The sequence below is a fragment of the Branchiostoma lanceolatum genome, chromosome 6 (assembly GCF_035083965.1).
Source record: "Branchiostoma lanceolatum isolate klBraLanc5 chromosome 6, klBraLanc5.hap2, whole genome shotgun sequence".
Taxonomy (NCBI): Eukaryota; Metazoa; Chordata; class Leptocardii; order Amphioxiformes; family Branchiostomatidae; genus Branchiostoma; species Branchiostoma lanceolatum.
Genome location: NC_089727.1, coordinates 13,237,419 through 13,255,305, shown reverse-complemented (window position 1 = coordinate 13,255,305; position 17,887 = coordinate 13,237,419). Strand labels below are relative to the sequence as shown.

Below are 17,887 nucleotides of genomic sequence, written 5' to 3'. Positions count from 1 at the left end.
AAAATCAGACCTTACCACATGCTGGTACGTCACACAGTTCCCATCTCGTGTCATTATCCGTGGTGTAGCACCAAACTCCGGTCCAGTCGCCAGTATTCCGGCAGTAGTTCTCCTCTAGTCCGGATGAAGGATAATTAGCAGTCGTATAACTGTGTTCATGGGGTGTCTGACTGTCCCAGCGCTGACATGTCTTTCCTGTTTCGGTCACAGAGCCTGTTCCTCGGTATGACACCCCATCTCCCACCTGGCATAATTCTAGAAAATGAAAGGGTAATAAAGAAACAGTATTTAATGCAGTTTGGGAACGTAGTATGAAACATATCATAACTTAGAATAACTACCATGAGGCTGACATACTATATGTGAAAAATATATCTAAACAACTGCAGGACTCCCAACAAAATTTATGTCACTTATAAATATTTAGCCATTATAGTAGTTTGTATTGCACAATATCGCAACATGCCATCCTCACGAAATCTCAAGTAATTATGGCAACTTACACAAATTTACGGAAAGCTTTCTATGACAGAGCTTTTAAAACTTTAAAAGCTTTTTAAAAGTTTCATCTACCATCAATACGCAACCTGGGGAAATTCTGTCTTGAATTTCTACAGGGACATGTAATTTGTATCTTAAACTAGTATTCAAGTTGCTAATATTCTGACTTCATAGCTTCCTTTTTGGTCTGTGTGACATTACATGGACAAATATTCAAAGCCTGCTTTGTTTTCTTTATTCCAAAGTAAAATCAACCGTCACTGCTATTGTTACTTACTAAAGCAATAAGGCCGTATGCTCGAAAAAAATTAAGCTATTTTCCTTACCTGATGAGATTCCGTAGAAGTTCAGTTCGGTGAGATATGGCTGCCAGCCCTCGTGGGTCCGAGTGACCACGAACCTCCAATACCGCGCTGTTCCCTGGAACCCGCCGAACTCCTGGCTCTGGTTCGTCCCTCCCTGTACGTTATCGACGGATACGGCGTCCTCCCAGTTGTACGGACTCTCACTCTGAGACTTTTGCAGCTTGAAGGCTGCAATGTCATGGGTGGTGTCTCCGTAACTGTTCACGGCGATGCGAGTCAGAGTTTGGGGCCCTGTGAAGTCCAGTACGATGTACCAGTTGTTGTGGTTTTGTGGGGTATCCATGACGTTCCAGTAGGTTCCAATGTCGCCATCCAAAGCTTTGGCGGCATCATATGTCACTCCGTTGTCAACCCACGGCGTGCCGGTGGAGTCCACAATCCATGACGGATTCCGGGGCAGCCTTACACCTAGGGAAGAGGACGCAGTAGTGATGAGTAATAGTCGAGCACAACGAACTAATGGGAGGGGGCGACGCCCGCGTGAACCATGGTTACATTGTCATCTGTATAGTGACAATATGACGATACAACTAGATTCTCTATCTGTACAATATGGCTATACAGAAGAAGTAATGCAACAGCAGAAGAATAGTGTAATAAAGTCAGTGACAGTGAGTTAGGCTTCGCCAATAACGACTCTAACATTTTCGACTGTAACGTATCGGTGATCTCACAGCCTAAAATCTCCACTTTCATACTTACAAACAATATCAAGGCTACGTGGGTCAACATGGACAAAATATGGTGATTGAATTAAGTATGTAGGTAATAGTATTGAAAATAAAGGAAGAGAGCATGCGCAGTTCACTACATTACCATACATTGTTATCTGTCAATGGCAATGAAAGACGACACAACTGGATCCTCTAAATGTACAATATGTCCTACAGTAGAAGTAATGCAACAGCAGAGGAACAGCGTTAAAAGGTCAGTGAAATAGACTTTGTCAATGCAATGACTCTGACATTTTCAACAGAAACGTACCGGTGATGTCACAGCCTAAAATCTCCACTCTCATACTCATGTGAACGTGCCAGGACTGAGGCAGGAAACGCACATAATGGGCATAAGTGGGATTGTCAAGCTGGTTGGTCACAGGGGTGTTCCTATCAGTGTTGCCTGGAAACACCTAGACAGGTAAAGGAATGATTAAGATTATTTTCTTTACTCTCATTCGTCATATATTCAGCTCGTCGCCATTGCAAATGAGAGAGCCAAACAATATCAATGGCAAGTATAAGACTAACGCTAACTGTTAACAATGGCTATTCCTCTTACATTTTGCAGGACATATTTGATTATTCCTTTTGGTTGATTTAGAAAGAAAAGAAAATAAGAGGATATCTTTTTAAATAAGATACCTTATCGGAGCCATCGCTGCCAGTATATGTCGTCCGACTAACGCCATCTACACTGCACTGCAGTTTGTAAGACGTCACCCACTGGTCGTCACCATGGTGGCGGCCCTGAATGATGGTTCCCGTGACGCGCTTCACTTCTACTAAATCCACCTGAATGCAAAAATGCTTTTCGTTATAGAATGAAAGTGAAACGCAAAAAAAGGCAGACCTAACTGAATCTTGATGACGTACACGATTAGCTGAAACTAATCCACATTGTACACAGTGATGTATTCTTTGTGTATCATATCTATGAAATTCCATGCATTCCAAAGCCAAACACCAGAAACCATCCACATTAGATCTATATACTGTTTAGATGAAGGAAAGATCACATTACAGCAACAACGAACTTAATACTGAGCCAAGCATGGTGTCAACGTTGTGCGCAATGGACGACGTTGCCCGAGATCATGATTGCTTCATCTACCAAAATGTATACGTCTACCTGCAACCATTCCCCGATGGTGTTGGTTAGGGCTGCCCAAGCGCCAATACCAGCAACTCCGTTAAGCCGTCCGCGGTAGGGCTCGTGATCAGGACCCCAAATCGACGATGCAGTTATGCTATCATCAGGTATGTCACCAGATTCCATTCCAAGTGGTTTAGTGCATCCTGTAAGGACGAGAAAACTTTGCTCGGTTTGGTTGAAACAGAACGGCTGCATGTATGTTAAGTACAAAATGTTTACGGTACTTCCAGGCATAATGATAGCAAGCTGCTGGAGTATAGAGTGCTAACCTCGAAGCAGATCCTATGGTGGCAGGGGACAGTATCTATGGGCCAAACAATATCGAGGCTACTGGGGTCAACGTTTAAAAATTATGGTGATTGAATTAAGTATGTAGGTACTATGATTACAAATGAAAGAGAGTGCTACATACCAATGGGAACTTGACACGTTTCTCCCTCGTAGTCATCGTCACAGACGCAGGTGTAGTTGTCTGCACCGCTGATACAGGTCCCATTGACGCACGGGTTGGGTTGGCAATAATCCACAGCTGTCATGAATATAGGAAAAATCGGACAGTTAGCATAATGATAAAAGTTTGCTGTTGCGTACGGCTGCATATTGAAAAACTTTCATAAGGAACTCATGAGGACTTAACTTGATATACACAAAAGTTTCACAGGACAATAAGGGTGGATACCGGTTCACACGAGGGCGTATATGAAGTCTATGGCATCATTTCCGTGTCACAATTGCATACGTAAACAAGAGTCCGAAGACCCAAAATGTCCATGGAATTTGTTTTTATATATGATGTGCTTTATTTGCCCTAGTTACTTGTTGTTGCCGCTGGTTGTTTTGTTTTATGTGCCAGAGGGTATCCACGTAATAGAAACTAGAAAGGCAACATTTTCGGGAAAATGCAGGATATTCCCCTCCCATAACCTACACCTCCAATATGACGTCCTTAGCATTTACTGTAGTGTAAGGGAATTCTGAAGTTTCTGCATAAATTATGCAAACGAGGTCTGCATTAGCATAATGTATGGTCAGGTGTGTTCACCTTTCCTAAAGGTACCTACATCTGAAATATGTCATCCGTAGCTTTTATGGTAAGGGATATGCATAGATTATACATAAACCCCTCATTAGCATAATTCATGGCCAGGTTTTCTGACCTTTCCTAAAGGTACTTACATGTGAAATATGATATCCGTAGCCTTTACAGTAAGGGAAATACAAGGTTATACCTAAATTATGCAAATGAGGTCCGCATTAGCCTTTTTTATGGACAGGTGTATTCACTTCCCCTAAAGGTACCTACATTTGAAATATGACATCCGTAGCTTTTACGGTAAGGAAAATACAAGTTTATACACAGATTATGCAAATGAGGCCCTCATTAGCATAATTTATGGTCAGGTGTGTTCACCTTTCCTAAAATTACCTACATCTGAAATATGACATCCGTAGCGTTTACGGCATGGGATATGCATAAATTATGCAAATGATGCCCTCATTTGCATGATTTATGACCAGGTTTTCTGACCTTTGCTAATGGTACCTACATCTCTAATATGACATCCGTAGCCTTTACGGTATTAAAGAGAAATACACATTTATGCATAAATCATACAAATGAGGTCCTCATTAGCATAATTCATGGAGAAGTGTGTTTACCTAGTCTCCAAGCAGACCTACGGGTTGGCAAAGACCGTATCCAACAGGCAGAAGGAGTTTCTATAGCCAACCCAAGTCTCATAGCCAAACCCAAGGTCTGCCACAACTCAAACAGGGCGGAGCATTTCTATTCAATAAAGGTGCCGCTGCCCCTCCTCGTTGTAATGCTAACAGCCGCACGAATGTCCGGGGTACTAATCTTTTTATGACCGATTTCTGGGATAGCCAGTCACCCGCGCACGTCCCAGACCTTGGGTTTGGCTATGAGACTTGGGTTGGCTATAGAAACTCCTTCTGCCTGTTGGATACGGTCTTTGCCAACCCGTAGGTCTGCTTGGAGACTATGTTTACCTTTCCTAAAGGTACCTACATCTCAAATATGACATCTGCAGCAATTACGGTAAGGGGAATACAAGTTTCTGCAGACATTATGCAAATGAGGTCATCATTAGCATAGTCTATGTCCAGGTGCATTCACCTTTCCTAAAGGTACTTACATCTCAAATATGACAACCGCAGCTTTTACGGTTAGGGAAATACAAGTTCATGCATAAATTATACAAATTAGGTCCTCATTAGCATAATTCATTGTCGTGTGTATTTACCTGTTCTAAAGGTACCTACATATCAAATATAACATCCGTACTATGAAACATGTATGTACAAGGTACATAAAACTTTCTGCAATACCATTAGTAGAGCTACCACCCCACATCTACTTTGTTTTGGGCAGAAGAACCACCAGCTTGGTTTTGGGCAGAAGAACCACCAGCTTAGGGAATACGTGTCCTAGATAAGAGACCAAGAGATTCGACAGGTGCGACCTCAAAGCACATACCCACAATGGAGGAGTAGATATTCCTCATTACTTATGCAAATTCAGTCCAAATTTGCATAATTAGCACTTCAGTTTGTACATCTCTGTCCAACCCACCTGCGTACCAAATAACATGAAAATCTGTCGTTCCTTTCTTCAGTCATTCTCCTTGATACGCGTAAATGATAATTTGGTTACAAGTGGGACATAACCACATCAAAAATAGGGGTGGCAAGTTTACGAGATGCATATGCCAACGATGCTTTGGTTACAAGTGGGACATAACCAACTTGAAAAAAAGGTGACACGTTTACGCGAGGCCAGCGATGCTTTGGTTTCACGTGGGACATAACCACCTTGAAAATAGGGGTGGCACGTTTACGCATTTTTTTGTTCATTAAAGGTATCTTTTTCAACATCGATTTTTTTTAAACGGAAATGATGTCATATCATAAGAGGGTGATCGAAACGCATACCTTCATTTAGCTGACAGATGAATCCCCTAAGATAGCTGCAGTCTTTTGTATTCCATTTGGATCCAGCCCCCCAAAATCCGACACAGCCGTTATCTGGTGCCGGTTCACCGGAGCGCCAGTTGGAAAAGTCGGATGACGTTAGGGTTTGGCCGTCCTCAAATTCCCACTGACCGTCGTTGTTTGCGTCAGTCAGACCAAGCCAGCGCCCGTCCACTATTTCTGCTAGATTAGCGAGAAAAGTGTTGGTGGCACTGTCCTTTGGCATGGCTAAAATCCCTCCGTTTGCCGCACACGTCTGGCTAGCCTCGGCGCGCGTCTTCAGTTCCGTAAAGCTCCTGTAGCAAACTCCGTTAAAACGGACGTAGTCTGCTACCGGGCAACCTTCTGAAAAAACAACGGTAAATTGATACAAATGTATCCAAAACGATGTTCTTAAACGCTATATTCATGCCGTCGTAGACGTTTTTTCGTTCATTAAAAAGGTACGTATCTTTTTCGACATCGATTTTTTAAAACGGAAATAATGCCATGTACATACGTTACTTTAACATAGCCCTTTTATGTACGTAACGTATAACCCAAAAAACGTGACGTTTACGATAAAACGATATTTTGATCTGAAAATGCCATGACCATATGTGTATGGCATCATTTCCGTGTCAAAATTACGTACGTAAAAAACGTCACGTTTTGGCGTTTATACGTGACGTATTGGGGGTCAATACGTCACGTATGAAAGGCCTACGTCACGTATGCCGGAACGTACGGATACGTGACATACATATGGTTTTGCAATTTCCGTGTCAAAATTACTTACATAAAAAAAACGTACGATTTCTCGTCCAAACGTCACGTATAACAGGTCATACGTCACATAAGGCATATACGTCACGTACTAAACGTGACATACATATGTCGTGGCATTTTTAGATCAAAATATCGTATCTACGTAGACGTCACGTTTTGTGGTTATACGTTACGCACATAAATGGGTTATGTTAACGTAACGTTAACGTTAACGTAACGCATGTGGGCCCTTCAAGTTATTATAACAAACAACGTTAACATATAACGTAGTCGTAGTTATCATAACGCATTACGTTAACGTAACATAGTCATTTACGTTATCATAACGCAGAGCGCTAACGTAACGTACACTAGAGTGAACCTTTATAATAGCCGTGTTCTGTTTACGTCATTGGTTTATGTTGTGTATAACGTCTACGATAGACGCGTTCTGGTGACGTCATCAGTTTATGTTATGTACAACGTGTATGATAGACTTGTTCTTGTGACGTCATCAGTCTATGTTTTGTAAAAGCCGCAGCACACAATGTATTAGTGTGGGTACAAAGTAGTACCAAGGAGGTTTTCTATATAAAACCTCCTTGGTAGTACGGACACAATTTTTGATGCCTGGCTAGAATATCCTATGTGAGCATTAGCCAGATTTAAACTGTGCCGTGGGATATACTGTCTGAATTGATTAATTGAATTGTGAACCATTCTGTTCGTGTATATTCGAAAGTGTGCCATACTACGCGTCAACCCGTTCATTGAGTGAACTCAACAGATAGGCGATGCTCTTGTCGACTGTCCGCATCAAATCGTCGTCCAAATGCCCGAAGGTCGCGTACAGTATTCCTATCCTCTGCCTCGTTTTCGCTCAGACTTGACCACAAGCCCTTTGCGAAATCCTTCGAGCGGCTCTTGAAATGTAAATCCTCCAGGGAACGGGGAACTTTCTAGTCCCGGCGCAGAGAATCGTAGTGGACCTCGGAGCGTGCACGTCCGACCCGACACTTGCCAACGCCATGAGGTCCCTTGTGTCCCTTCACGGGTAGAGTACAAGCACGACTGTGAGTACTTGGAACCTGCCATGATCCTAGCGCGATGCCGGAAGCGGTGACCTTGACGGACGAAGACGAACACGAGCTGGAAAAACTTGAAATTTTAGAGAGAACGGACAGCTGTGGCCGGTACGCGCCCTGTGATCGCCGAGTGACTGTCGGCGGAAGTGGTCTGAGCGGAGATGCAGACGGGTCTGGGGGGGACACGTGCTCAGGACCCGTATGTCGGGGGCGGAGCTTGACCACGGAGACGCCAGACTACGCGTCAACCCTTCCATGGTGATCAGCCATTGGTTGGAAATCAAGGTGGTCGTGAGCTCGCTGCTTGTGTGGATTACCGCCCAGCGGGCCGGGTGACAGTTTACAGTTCACCATACTTTCTGTAAAGACGCATTGCATTATCAGAATATGAATTTACATGAATGTTATAGCCGACTATGTCACTTGATGGATAAAATATGGGGAAGTATAGTAGAGCATTTGTCATCGATTGTGTAACTATTGTGACATTCGCCCCATTCTCATCCATTTGAAACCTGAAATTGTTGTCTGGCCTTGTTTGGATCTGAAATGTTTAGATTTATGTGGGTTAGGATATGGAGGGATCACTATGTACTTCTGTGGAATACTGCCATACGGAAGTAATGTTTTGGTCTGTATATTACAATGTAAAAGCAGTGATGGGCGATGGTTTTAATCCCATATATGACCGCGGCTACAAGTACCCGCGAGAACTAACAGACACAATAGCTGCCCGTACATCGATTGTACTCGAAGATTCCCTCTCATGAACTTTCCAAGCCCCTTTGTGTCGATTTTGTAGACACTCTGGCAGATCACACAACAAGGTGGTCTTTATACAACCATCATACAATCACACCTTTTTGTCTCCAATTGGCTTATCACAATACAAACTAATGCACCTGGTGGTAGGGAGAGCGGCAAAAAAAAAACCCGGGACATTTGATATAAAGGTCACTATCTTCTACTCTCCAAGCAGAGGTTAGTGGGGCAGATCGTCACCGTTTTATCATATGCCCCGTGGTTTTAGTTTGGATGGGGCTAGCGGACAGAAAACGGGGCATATATTATGATAAAACGGTGACGAGCTGCCTCACAAACCTCTGCTTGGAGAGTAGTAAGGGACAATTAGAGAACCCCGCGGCCGTCGCTCAGAAAAAAATGATCTTTCATTGCCTCCATTGCAGACTCCGTCCGGCCAAGGAGGTTGGTGAGGTTGTTTACTTTCAAGTTAAAGCTTTACTATTACATTTTTTTGTTATTGCTGGCCTTCTCGGTCTTCCCGGACAGCAATAAGAAGAAGAAAAATGTAATGGTAAAGCTTTAACTTAACAAAGAAAACAGCCGTAAGAGTCTGAAATGGAGGCTAGATCTTTCAACCAATATCGATCTTCTAGGAGCTCTTCACATCTGCTTTGAAGCCCAAGCATCTGCTTGGATCACAAATATCTGATGGATCCCAAACATCTGCTTGGAGCCACTACCATGTGCTTTTCTAGATAATTTTCCATTGCTCCCAAGCAGATCTATAGGTCCCAATATCTGCTTTGAGTCCCAACATCTGCTTTAAGCCTCTATATCTGGTCGGAGCTCCAAACACCCAATGGAGCAGAACGAGAAAGGCACAAGCCTCACTCAGAGTGCCAGCCCTTTTTAGCTTTCCACGTCCGCTCGCCACGACCCGCCACCTGGCTGAAAAAAAGAGCTGACACTCAGCAAGGCACTCAGGCTAGAAAGGCATATCTATATATAGAAAGCACATGTTAGTGGCTCCAAGTATATGTTTGAGCTCCAAGCAGACCCTATCTCCATAGCCGACCCCCTTCATACAGCTGACTCTATTTGGCCAATTTCTACTATTTTCCCAGCGACCCGACTGATAGAGAAACTTTTATTGTGAGAACATTTACAAGGCTCAACCATAAAACCTCCTTGGCTCAACCAAGGCGCGAACCTCCCACTGGGACGTGCGCGGGTGACTGGGTTTGTGCCAGAAATCGGTCATAAAAAGATTAGTAACCCGGACATTCGTACGGCTGTTAACATTACCACGCGCGAGGAGGGGAGGCGACAATACAAAAGGTCACTATTGAATAGAAATATTCCGCCCTGTTTGTTATCGCAGATCTTATAATTAGGTTGCAAAACATACTTCTTCTTCCAGTTTGATACGGTCTTCGCAACATATAGATCTGCTTGGAGATTATGGCACATCTATGATCTAGAAAAGAACATATTCCAAGCAGATGTTTGGGCTCCAAGCAGATGTTTGGGCTCCAAGCAGATGTTTGGGATCCAAGCAGATAGTTGGGATCAAAGCAGATGTTTGGGATCCAAGCAGATGCAGAGAGCTCCAAGGAGATCGATATTGGGTGAAAGATTTAGCCTCCATTGAAGACTCCTTCCGGCTATTTTCTTTTTCAAGTTTTACTATTACATTTTTCTTGTTGCTGTCCGGGATTAGGACCGGAAGGCCAACAATAAGAAAAAAAATGTAATGATAAAGCTATAACATGAAAAAGAAAACAGCCGGAAGGAGTCTGCAATATAGGCTATGAAATATATTTTTTTTGAGTGACGGCCGGGCTTCTTTGACTGTCTCTTACTAATCTCCAAGCAAAAGTTTGTGGGGGAGATTGTGACCTTTTTATGATCTTTTATCAAATGCCCCGTTTTTTGGCCCGCTCTCCCCACCAGATGCAAGTTCGTCCCATTCTCATCTATTTGGAACCTAAGATTATTGTCTGGCCTTGTTTGGATCTGGAATATATAGATTTATGTAGGATATGGAGGGATCACTATGTACCTCTGTGGAATGATATACGGTGCCTGGTCTCCCAGGGTAGGGAGTCTTGTATACGAGTACAATCTCTGCTGATCTATAAATGCTGGCACACGGAAGTAATGTTTTTGTTCGTAACGGGCGGCGGTATCAACTCCCCTGTACTTTTATAACAGGCTCTACGAGCCCTTGCGGGTCGCTGGGAAAAGAGTAGAAATTAAATAGAGTAAATTATATGAAGGGAGTCGGCTACGGCCTATTGGACCCTCTCTCCATGATAGCGGACTCCATTCATACAATTGACTCTATTTGGCCAATTTCTACTATTTTCCCAGCGACCCGCAGAGACTGGTAGAGGCTAATAGACGGGTACACAGTATTCCAGGATCTGCGGCACCGAACGTCTTAAGTCTCCGGAGCATAAACATAAATTTGTGGCCTTCTTGGTAAACTCGCAGACTTGTTTGTCCCATTTCAGATTAGACTGAAACCAGATTCCCAACACTTTACTTGGCAGCGATCACTGCCAGAAGGGATCAGAAGGGGTTTGCCCCCGAGAGTTATGGGTGGAGGGGGAGGTGGGCTCTTCATAAGACATAGTCAGCACCATACATTTCTTAGGGGTTTAAAGTTGCGCAGTGTTGGACCATACTTCAAGTGAATCCACTTGATCATAAAGGTATGACGGTTTGCGCACATTTCTGTTTTCTCCGAGTGTTAAATCGTCCACATATTTCCATCGATCGGCTAAACACTCTGACAGACCACACATGGTGGTCTTTTTACAATCTTCCTGTCATAAAACATCAGAGAGCCACACCTCTTTGTCTCCAGTAAATATCACAAACTTGCACCTGGTGGGGAGAGCGGGCAAAAAAACGGGGCATTTGATAAAAAGGTCACAAACTCTCCACCAGCCTATGTTTGCAGAGTAGTATGCTAAGAGAAGCCCGGCCGTAACTTTCATAGCCTCCATTGCAGACTCCTTCCGGCTGTTTTCTTTGTCAGGTTATAGCTTTACTATAACATTTTTTTCTTCTTATTGTTGGCCTTCCCGGTCCTAATCCCGGACAGCAACAAGAAAAATGTAATAGTAAAACTTGAAAAAGAAAATAGCCGGAAGGAGTCTTCAATGGAGGCTAAATCTTTCACCCAATATCGATCTCCTTGGAGCTCTCTGCATCTGCTTGGATCCCAAACATCTGCTTTGATCCCAACTATCTGCTTGGATCCCAAACATCTGCTTGGAGCCCAAACATCTGCTTGGAGCCCAAACATCTGCTTGGAATATGTTCTTTTCTAGATCATAGATGTGCCATAATCTCCAAGCAGATCTATATGTTGCGAAGACCGTATCAAACTGGAAGAAGAAGTATGTTTTGCAACCTAATTATAAGATCTGCGATAACAAACAGGGCGGAATATTTCTATTCAATAGTGACCTTTTGTATTGTCGCCTCCCCTCCTCGCGCGTGGTAATGTTAACAGCCGTACGAATGTCCGGGTTACTAATCTTTTTATGACCGATTTCTGGCACAAACCCAGTCACCCGCGCACGTCCCAGTGGGAGGTTCGCGCCTTGGTTGAGCCAAGGAGGTTTTATGGTTGAGCCTTGTAAATGTTCTCACAATAAAAGTTTCTCTATCAGTCGGGTCGCTGGGAAAATAGTAGAAATTGGCCAAATAGAGTCAGCTGTATGAAGGGGGTCGGCTATGGAGATAGGGTCTGCTTGGAGCTCAAACATATACTTGGAGCCACTAACATGTGCTTTCTATATATAGATATGCCTTTCTAGCCTGAGTGCTTGCTGATCCTTGCTGAGTGTCAGCTCTTTTTTTCCAGCCAGGTGGCGGGTCGTGGCGAGCGGACGTGGAAAGCTAAAAAGGGCTGGCGCTCTCAGTGAGGCTTGTGCCTTTCTCGTTCTGCTCAATTAGGTGTTTGGAGCTCCGACCAGATGTAGAGGCTTAAAGCAGATGTTGGGACTCAAAGCAGATATTGGGACCTATAGATCTGCTTGGGAGCAATGGAAAATTATCTAGAAAAGCACATGGTAGTGGCTCCAAGCAGATGTTTGGGATCCATCAGATATTTGTGATCCAAGCAGATGCTTGGGCTTCAAAGCAGATGTGAAGAGCTCCTAGAAGATCGATATTGGTTGAAAGATCTAGCCTCCATTTCAGACTCTTACGGCTGTTTTCTTTGTTAAGTTAAAGCTTTACCATTACATTTTTCTTCTTCTTATTGCTGTCCGGGAAGACCGAGAAGGCCAGCAATAACAAAAAAATGTAATAGTAAAGCTTTAACTTGAAAGTAAACAACCTCACCAACCTCCTTGGCCGGACGGAGTCTGCAATGGAGGCAATGAAAGATCATTTTTTTCTGAGCGACGGCCGCGGGGTTCTCTAATTGTCCCTTACTACTCTCCAAGCAGAGGTTTGTGAGGCAGCTCGTCACCGTTTTATCATAATATATGCCCCGTTTTCTGTCCGCTAGCCCCATCCAAACTAAAACCACGGGGCATATGATAAAACGGTGACGATCTGCCCCACTAACCTCTGCTTGGAGAGTAGAAGATAGTGACCTTTATATCAAATGTCCCGGGTTTTTTTTTTGCCGCTCTCCCTACCACCAGGTGCATTAGTTTGTATTGTGATAAGCCAATTGGAGACAAAAAGGTGTGATTGTATGATGGTTGTATAAAGACCACCTTGTTGTGTGATCTGCCAGAGTGTCTACAAAATCGACACAAAGGGGCTTGGAAAGTTCATGAGAGGGAATCTTCGAGTACAATCGATGTACGGGCAGCTATTGTGTCTGTTAGTTCTCGCGGGTACTTGTAGCCGCGGTCATATATGGGATTAAAACCATCGCCCATCACTGCTTTTACATTGTAATATACAGACCAAAACATTACTTCCGTATGGCAGTATTCCACAGAAGTACATAGTGATCCCTCCATATCCTAACCCACATAAATCTAAACATTTCAGATCCAAACAAGGCCAGACAACAATTTCAGGTTTCAAATGGATGAGAATGGGACGAATGTCACAATACTAATAGTTACACAATCGATTACAAATGCTCTACTATACTTCCCCATATTTTATCCATCAAGTGACATAGTCGGCTATAACATTCATGTAAATTCATATTCCGATAATGCAATGCGTCTTTACAGAAAGTATGGTGAACTGTAAACTGTCACCCGGCCCGCTGGGCGGTAATCCACACAAGCAGCGAGCTCACGACCACCTTGATTTCCAACCAATGGCTGATCACCATGGAAGGGTTGACGCGTAGTCTGGCGTCTCCGTGGTCAAGCTCCGCCCCCGACATACGGGTCCTGAGCACGTGTCCCCCCCAGACCCGTCTGCATCTCCGCTCAGACCACTTCCGCCGACAGTCACTCGGCGATCACAGGGCGCGTACCGGCCACAGCTGTCCGTTCTCTCTAAAATTTCAAGTTTTTCCAGCTCGTGTTCGTCTTCGTCCGTCAAGGTCACCGCTTCCGGCATCGCGCTAGGATCATGGCAGGTTCCAAGTACTCACAGTCGTGCTTGTACTCTACCCGTGAAGGGACACAAGGGACCTCATGGCGTTGGCAAGTGTCGGGTCGGACGTGCACGCTCCGAGGTCCACTACGATTCTCTGCGCCGGGACTAGAAAGTTCCCCGTTCCCTGGAGGATTTACATTTCAAGAGCCGCTCGAAGGATTTCGCAAAGGGCTTGTGGTCAAGTCTGAGCGAATACGAGGCAGAGGATACGAATACTGTACGCGACCTTCGGGAATTTGGACGACGATTTGATGCGGACAGTCGACAAGAGCATCGCCTATCTGTTGAGTTCACTCAATGAACGGGTTGACGCGTAGTATGGCGCACTTTCGAATATACACGAACAGAATGGTTCACAATTCAATTAATCAATTCAGACAGTATATCCCACGGCACAGTTTAAATCTGGCTAATGCTCACATAGGATATTCTAGCCAGGCATCAAAAATTGTGTCCGTACTACCAAGGAGGTTTCATATAGAAAACCTCCTTGGTACTACTTTGTACCCACACTAATACATTGTGTGCTGCGGCTTTTACAAAACATAGACTGATGACGTCACAAGAACAAGTCTATCATACACGTTGTACATAACATAAACTGATGACGTCACCAGAACGCGTCTATCGTAGACGTTATACACAACATAAACCAATGACGTAAACAGAACACGCCTATTATAAAGGTTCACTCTAGTGTACGTTACGTTAGCGCTCTGCGTTATGATAACGTAAATGACTATGTTACGTTAACGTAATGCGTTATGATAACTACGACTACGTTATATGTTAACGTTGTTTGTTATAATAATTTGAAGGGCCTACATGCGTTACGTTAACGTTAACGTTACGTTAACATAACCCATTTATGTGCGTAACGTATAACCACAAAACGTGACGTCTACGTAGATACGATATTTTGATCTAAAAATGCCACGACATATGTATGTCACGTTTAGTACGTGACGTATATGCCATATGTGACGTATGACCTGTTATACGTGACGTTTGGACGAGAAATCGTACGTTTTTTTATGTAGGTAATTTTGACACGGAAATTGCAAAACCATATGTATGTCACGTATCCGTACGTTCCGGCATACGTGACGTAGGCCTTTCATACGTGACGTATTGACCCCCAATACGTCACGTATAAACGCCAAAACGTGACGTTTTTTACGTACGTAATTTTGACACGGAAATGATGCCATAATATGTGCGTCGCGTTTAGTACGTAACGTATGTCAAACATACGTTATGCCATACCTGACGTATGGCATGGAATGCGTGACGTATGGACCCGAGAATGTACGTCTTTTAATGTTCGTAATTTCACGAAAATTGCAGAACCATGTGTACTTTACGTATCCGTACGTTTTGACATACGTGTCCTGTTTTAGAAGAAAAGACAACAAACGAATGCAAATGAATGTAAGAATATTGCAAAATAAATATGCAATGGAAATGATACCACATGCCGGAGACATTGAACCCACCTCTACACACATCACGCACTGCAACAATCTGTGCTTCGGTCATGGCGTAGTTGTAGAGCTGCAGACAGGCAATTCGACCCTCGAAAATCCGACTGTCACCGTCCCTCTCAGCCACACGGATAGGGTACTGACTTGCGACATCGGCAACTCCAATATGTGATTCACTAACCAGGGCATCGTTGATCCAGATGGATGCATTCCCTGTGACATGGTTGTAGGTTCCACCCACGTAGTTCCAAGCGTTCTGTTGCAGCACATCCGCAATGATGCCAGGTGACAAATGTCCATCTCTTCCTACCGGCCTGCAGCAGACAGTTTGTGTTAACCATTCAATTATCAATAAGAGCTCCTGGACCTCATACCTTCGCAAATTGACGTTAACCTTTTTGAGTGATGTATTATAAATGTCTCTCACTGATTATGCAAATAAGGGCCTCGTTAGCATAATTTATATCAGTAGATAATTTTTCTACCCGATTAACACAATATGTTCAAAGAAAGAAAGTCTTATCTTAGCAAAGAAGGCTATTGCTGCATTTCCTCATAAATCATGTAATCATAAGACACTGATTTATGATTTATGTATAATGATGTTCACCTTTACTTAGCTTCCAAATGCCGCAAGAATGAAATTCCCATCATTTACCTCTACTGTATTATAGCATTTTCTTACTAACTATAGTTAGTTTCTCATTTGCATAATTGATGTCCATCGATATTTCTCTCTTTCTCAGTTACACATGTCACATTTCCAAACTTAAACCACTTACTCCCTGATCCAAGAGCTACCCACTACTAAAGAATCATGAGCCAAGCGCTTCCAGAAACTTTGACCTCAAACTTTGAAGTACTGTAGTACTGTAGGTACCCGCTTGTAGGCCCATTATCGAACTTAACCTTCCTTTTCGATCCCTAACCATCAACCAAATATCATGCAGAACCATCCAAAGCATCTCGAGTTATGTTGTCCACATACAAACACACATACATACACCTACTGCATTTACTGTGGGACGCCAGGTAAACCATTTCCACACCCGCTCCTCTCCTACCAAATGTCATGACCATCCATTTACAGCTTCTCGAATTAAGCTGTTGACATACACACACACCCAGACCACATCCACTCCACCATGTCACAACCTAAAACGTAACCTTCTTGGCGGTTGTAATGAAACGATGAGAATATAAAATAATATAATATATATAATATAATACAATTATATAAAGATTGTTTCTTGTTTAGTATCTTTACACGTTAGACAGCATTTTCTTTTTTTTAGGCGCAGCGAGTGATAAGTTTGCTTCATGACGATAATTATAAACAGGGACTGGATAGGCAAAGGGTTATTTTAAAGTTTCAGTATCCTGTGTCTGGTAAGTAAACTTACCGCATGAACAGCTCCTGTGGAGACGTCTGCCAAAGGTGAACTGCCCAGCCGTTGTTCCCGACGTAGTCGAATATTGGCCCGGCCTCACCAGTAGGATATATGTGGGCCAGTATGGTGTAGGAGTAGCGCACATCCAGCTTGCCATTGTTGGGAATATCGATGTAGGAATCTGCAGTTCCTGAAAACTGGAAAGCTCCATTGTCGTCTCCATACGGACCTGGTGCTAACTGGGTTCCTGTTGCGGTCCCGTTGTTTCCGTTTCCGGTTATGTCTGATGCTCCATATCGTGCGTTCAAGGGCCACAAACCTGCTGCAGCTGCAGAAACCGTAAAATTCAATGAAAATTTAATCCATTCGGAAAGGAAAGCGCGGTTAAATAAATTCTCACTTTTTATACGTCGTGTAGGTATTGTATATTCCTTATTCATTCACATTCATTCACCCTCAGGCATCTTATTATAGATATCTGTACGATATCTGTGCATTTTAGCGATGGAGTCCTATTCGGCGTACATGTATATGCACCAGAAAAAGGTGAGAACAGTTTTTGTGTTTGACCTAACCTACCGTGGCCGACAATGAGCGACATTCACCTACTTTGGGTGCGCATAACACACCTACTTTGGGTGCGCATGAACAACATGAACCATGTATATTATGGCATCATTTCCGTGTCAAAAAAATCGATGTCGAAAAACCTTTAATGAACGAATAAACGTCTACGATGGTATGAATAAAGCGTTTAAAAACGTCGTTTTGGGCACACGACAGTGTCCTTACAAAGGGACCTTTTACAATTTCCGTGTCAAAATACCATACTCAAAAACGTACCTTAGATAGGCCTAAATATGTCCTTTATGCTGTGATAGGGACGTTTTCAATATCCGAACGATAGCGCGCTTAGATTTCCTTCAATATCGTATATCATAGATATGTATATTGCGAAGACGTTACGTTATTTCGTCACCATACGGCAGTGTGATATCCTTATTAGCTATATAGAATACCCTTGTGTGCCGCCCCCCGCCCCACGCGGAAGCTGAGCATCGTTGTGTAGCCCCCATCGCAAACGTGGTTATGTCCCGCTTGACACCAAAGCA

At 43.4% G+C, this 17,887-nt stretch overlaps 1 protein-coding gene across 1 annotated transcript in view; it reads right to left on the bottom strand.

Moving 5' to 3' along the window:
* The window catches only part of LOC136437246 (uncharacterized), a 67,723-nt gene that overhangs the window by 24,369 nt on the left and 25,467 nt on the right, over nt 1-17,887 (bottom strand). The window contains exons 20-28 of the mRNA XM_066431727.1: nt 16,788-17,103; nt 15,397-15,698; nt 5,691-6,074; nt 3,151-3,267; nt 2,715-2,881; nt 2,228-2,377; nt 1,851-1,995; nt 828-1,274; nt 16-255 (exon numbers count right to left, since the gene is read on the bottom strand). Of these exons, the coding sequence (XP_066287824.1) occupies nt 16-255; nt 828-1,274; nt 1,851-1,995; nt 2,228-2,377; nt 2,715-2,881; nt 3,151-3,267; nt 5,691-6,074; nt 15,397-15,698; nt 16,788-17,103 (2,268 nt within the window). The remainder of the gene's footprint in view (nt 1-15; nt 256-827; nt 1,275-1,850; nt 1,996-2,227; nt 2,378-2,714; nt 2,882-3,150; nt 3,268-5,690; nt 6,075-15,396; nt 15,699-16,787; nt 17,104-17,887) is intronic.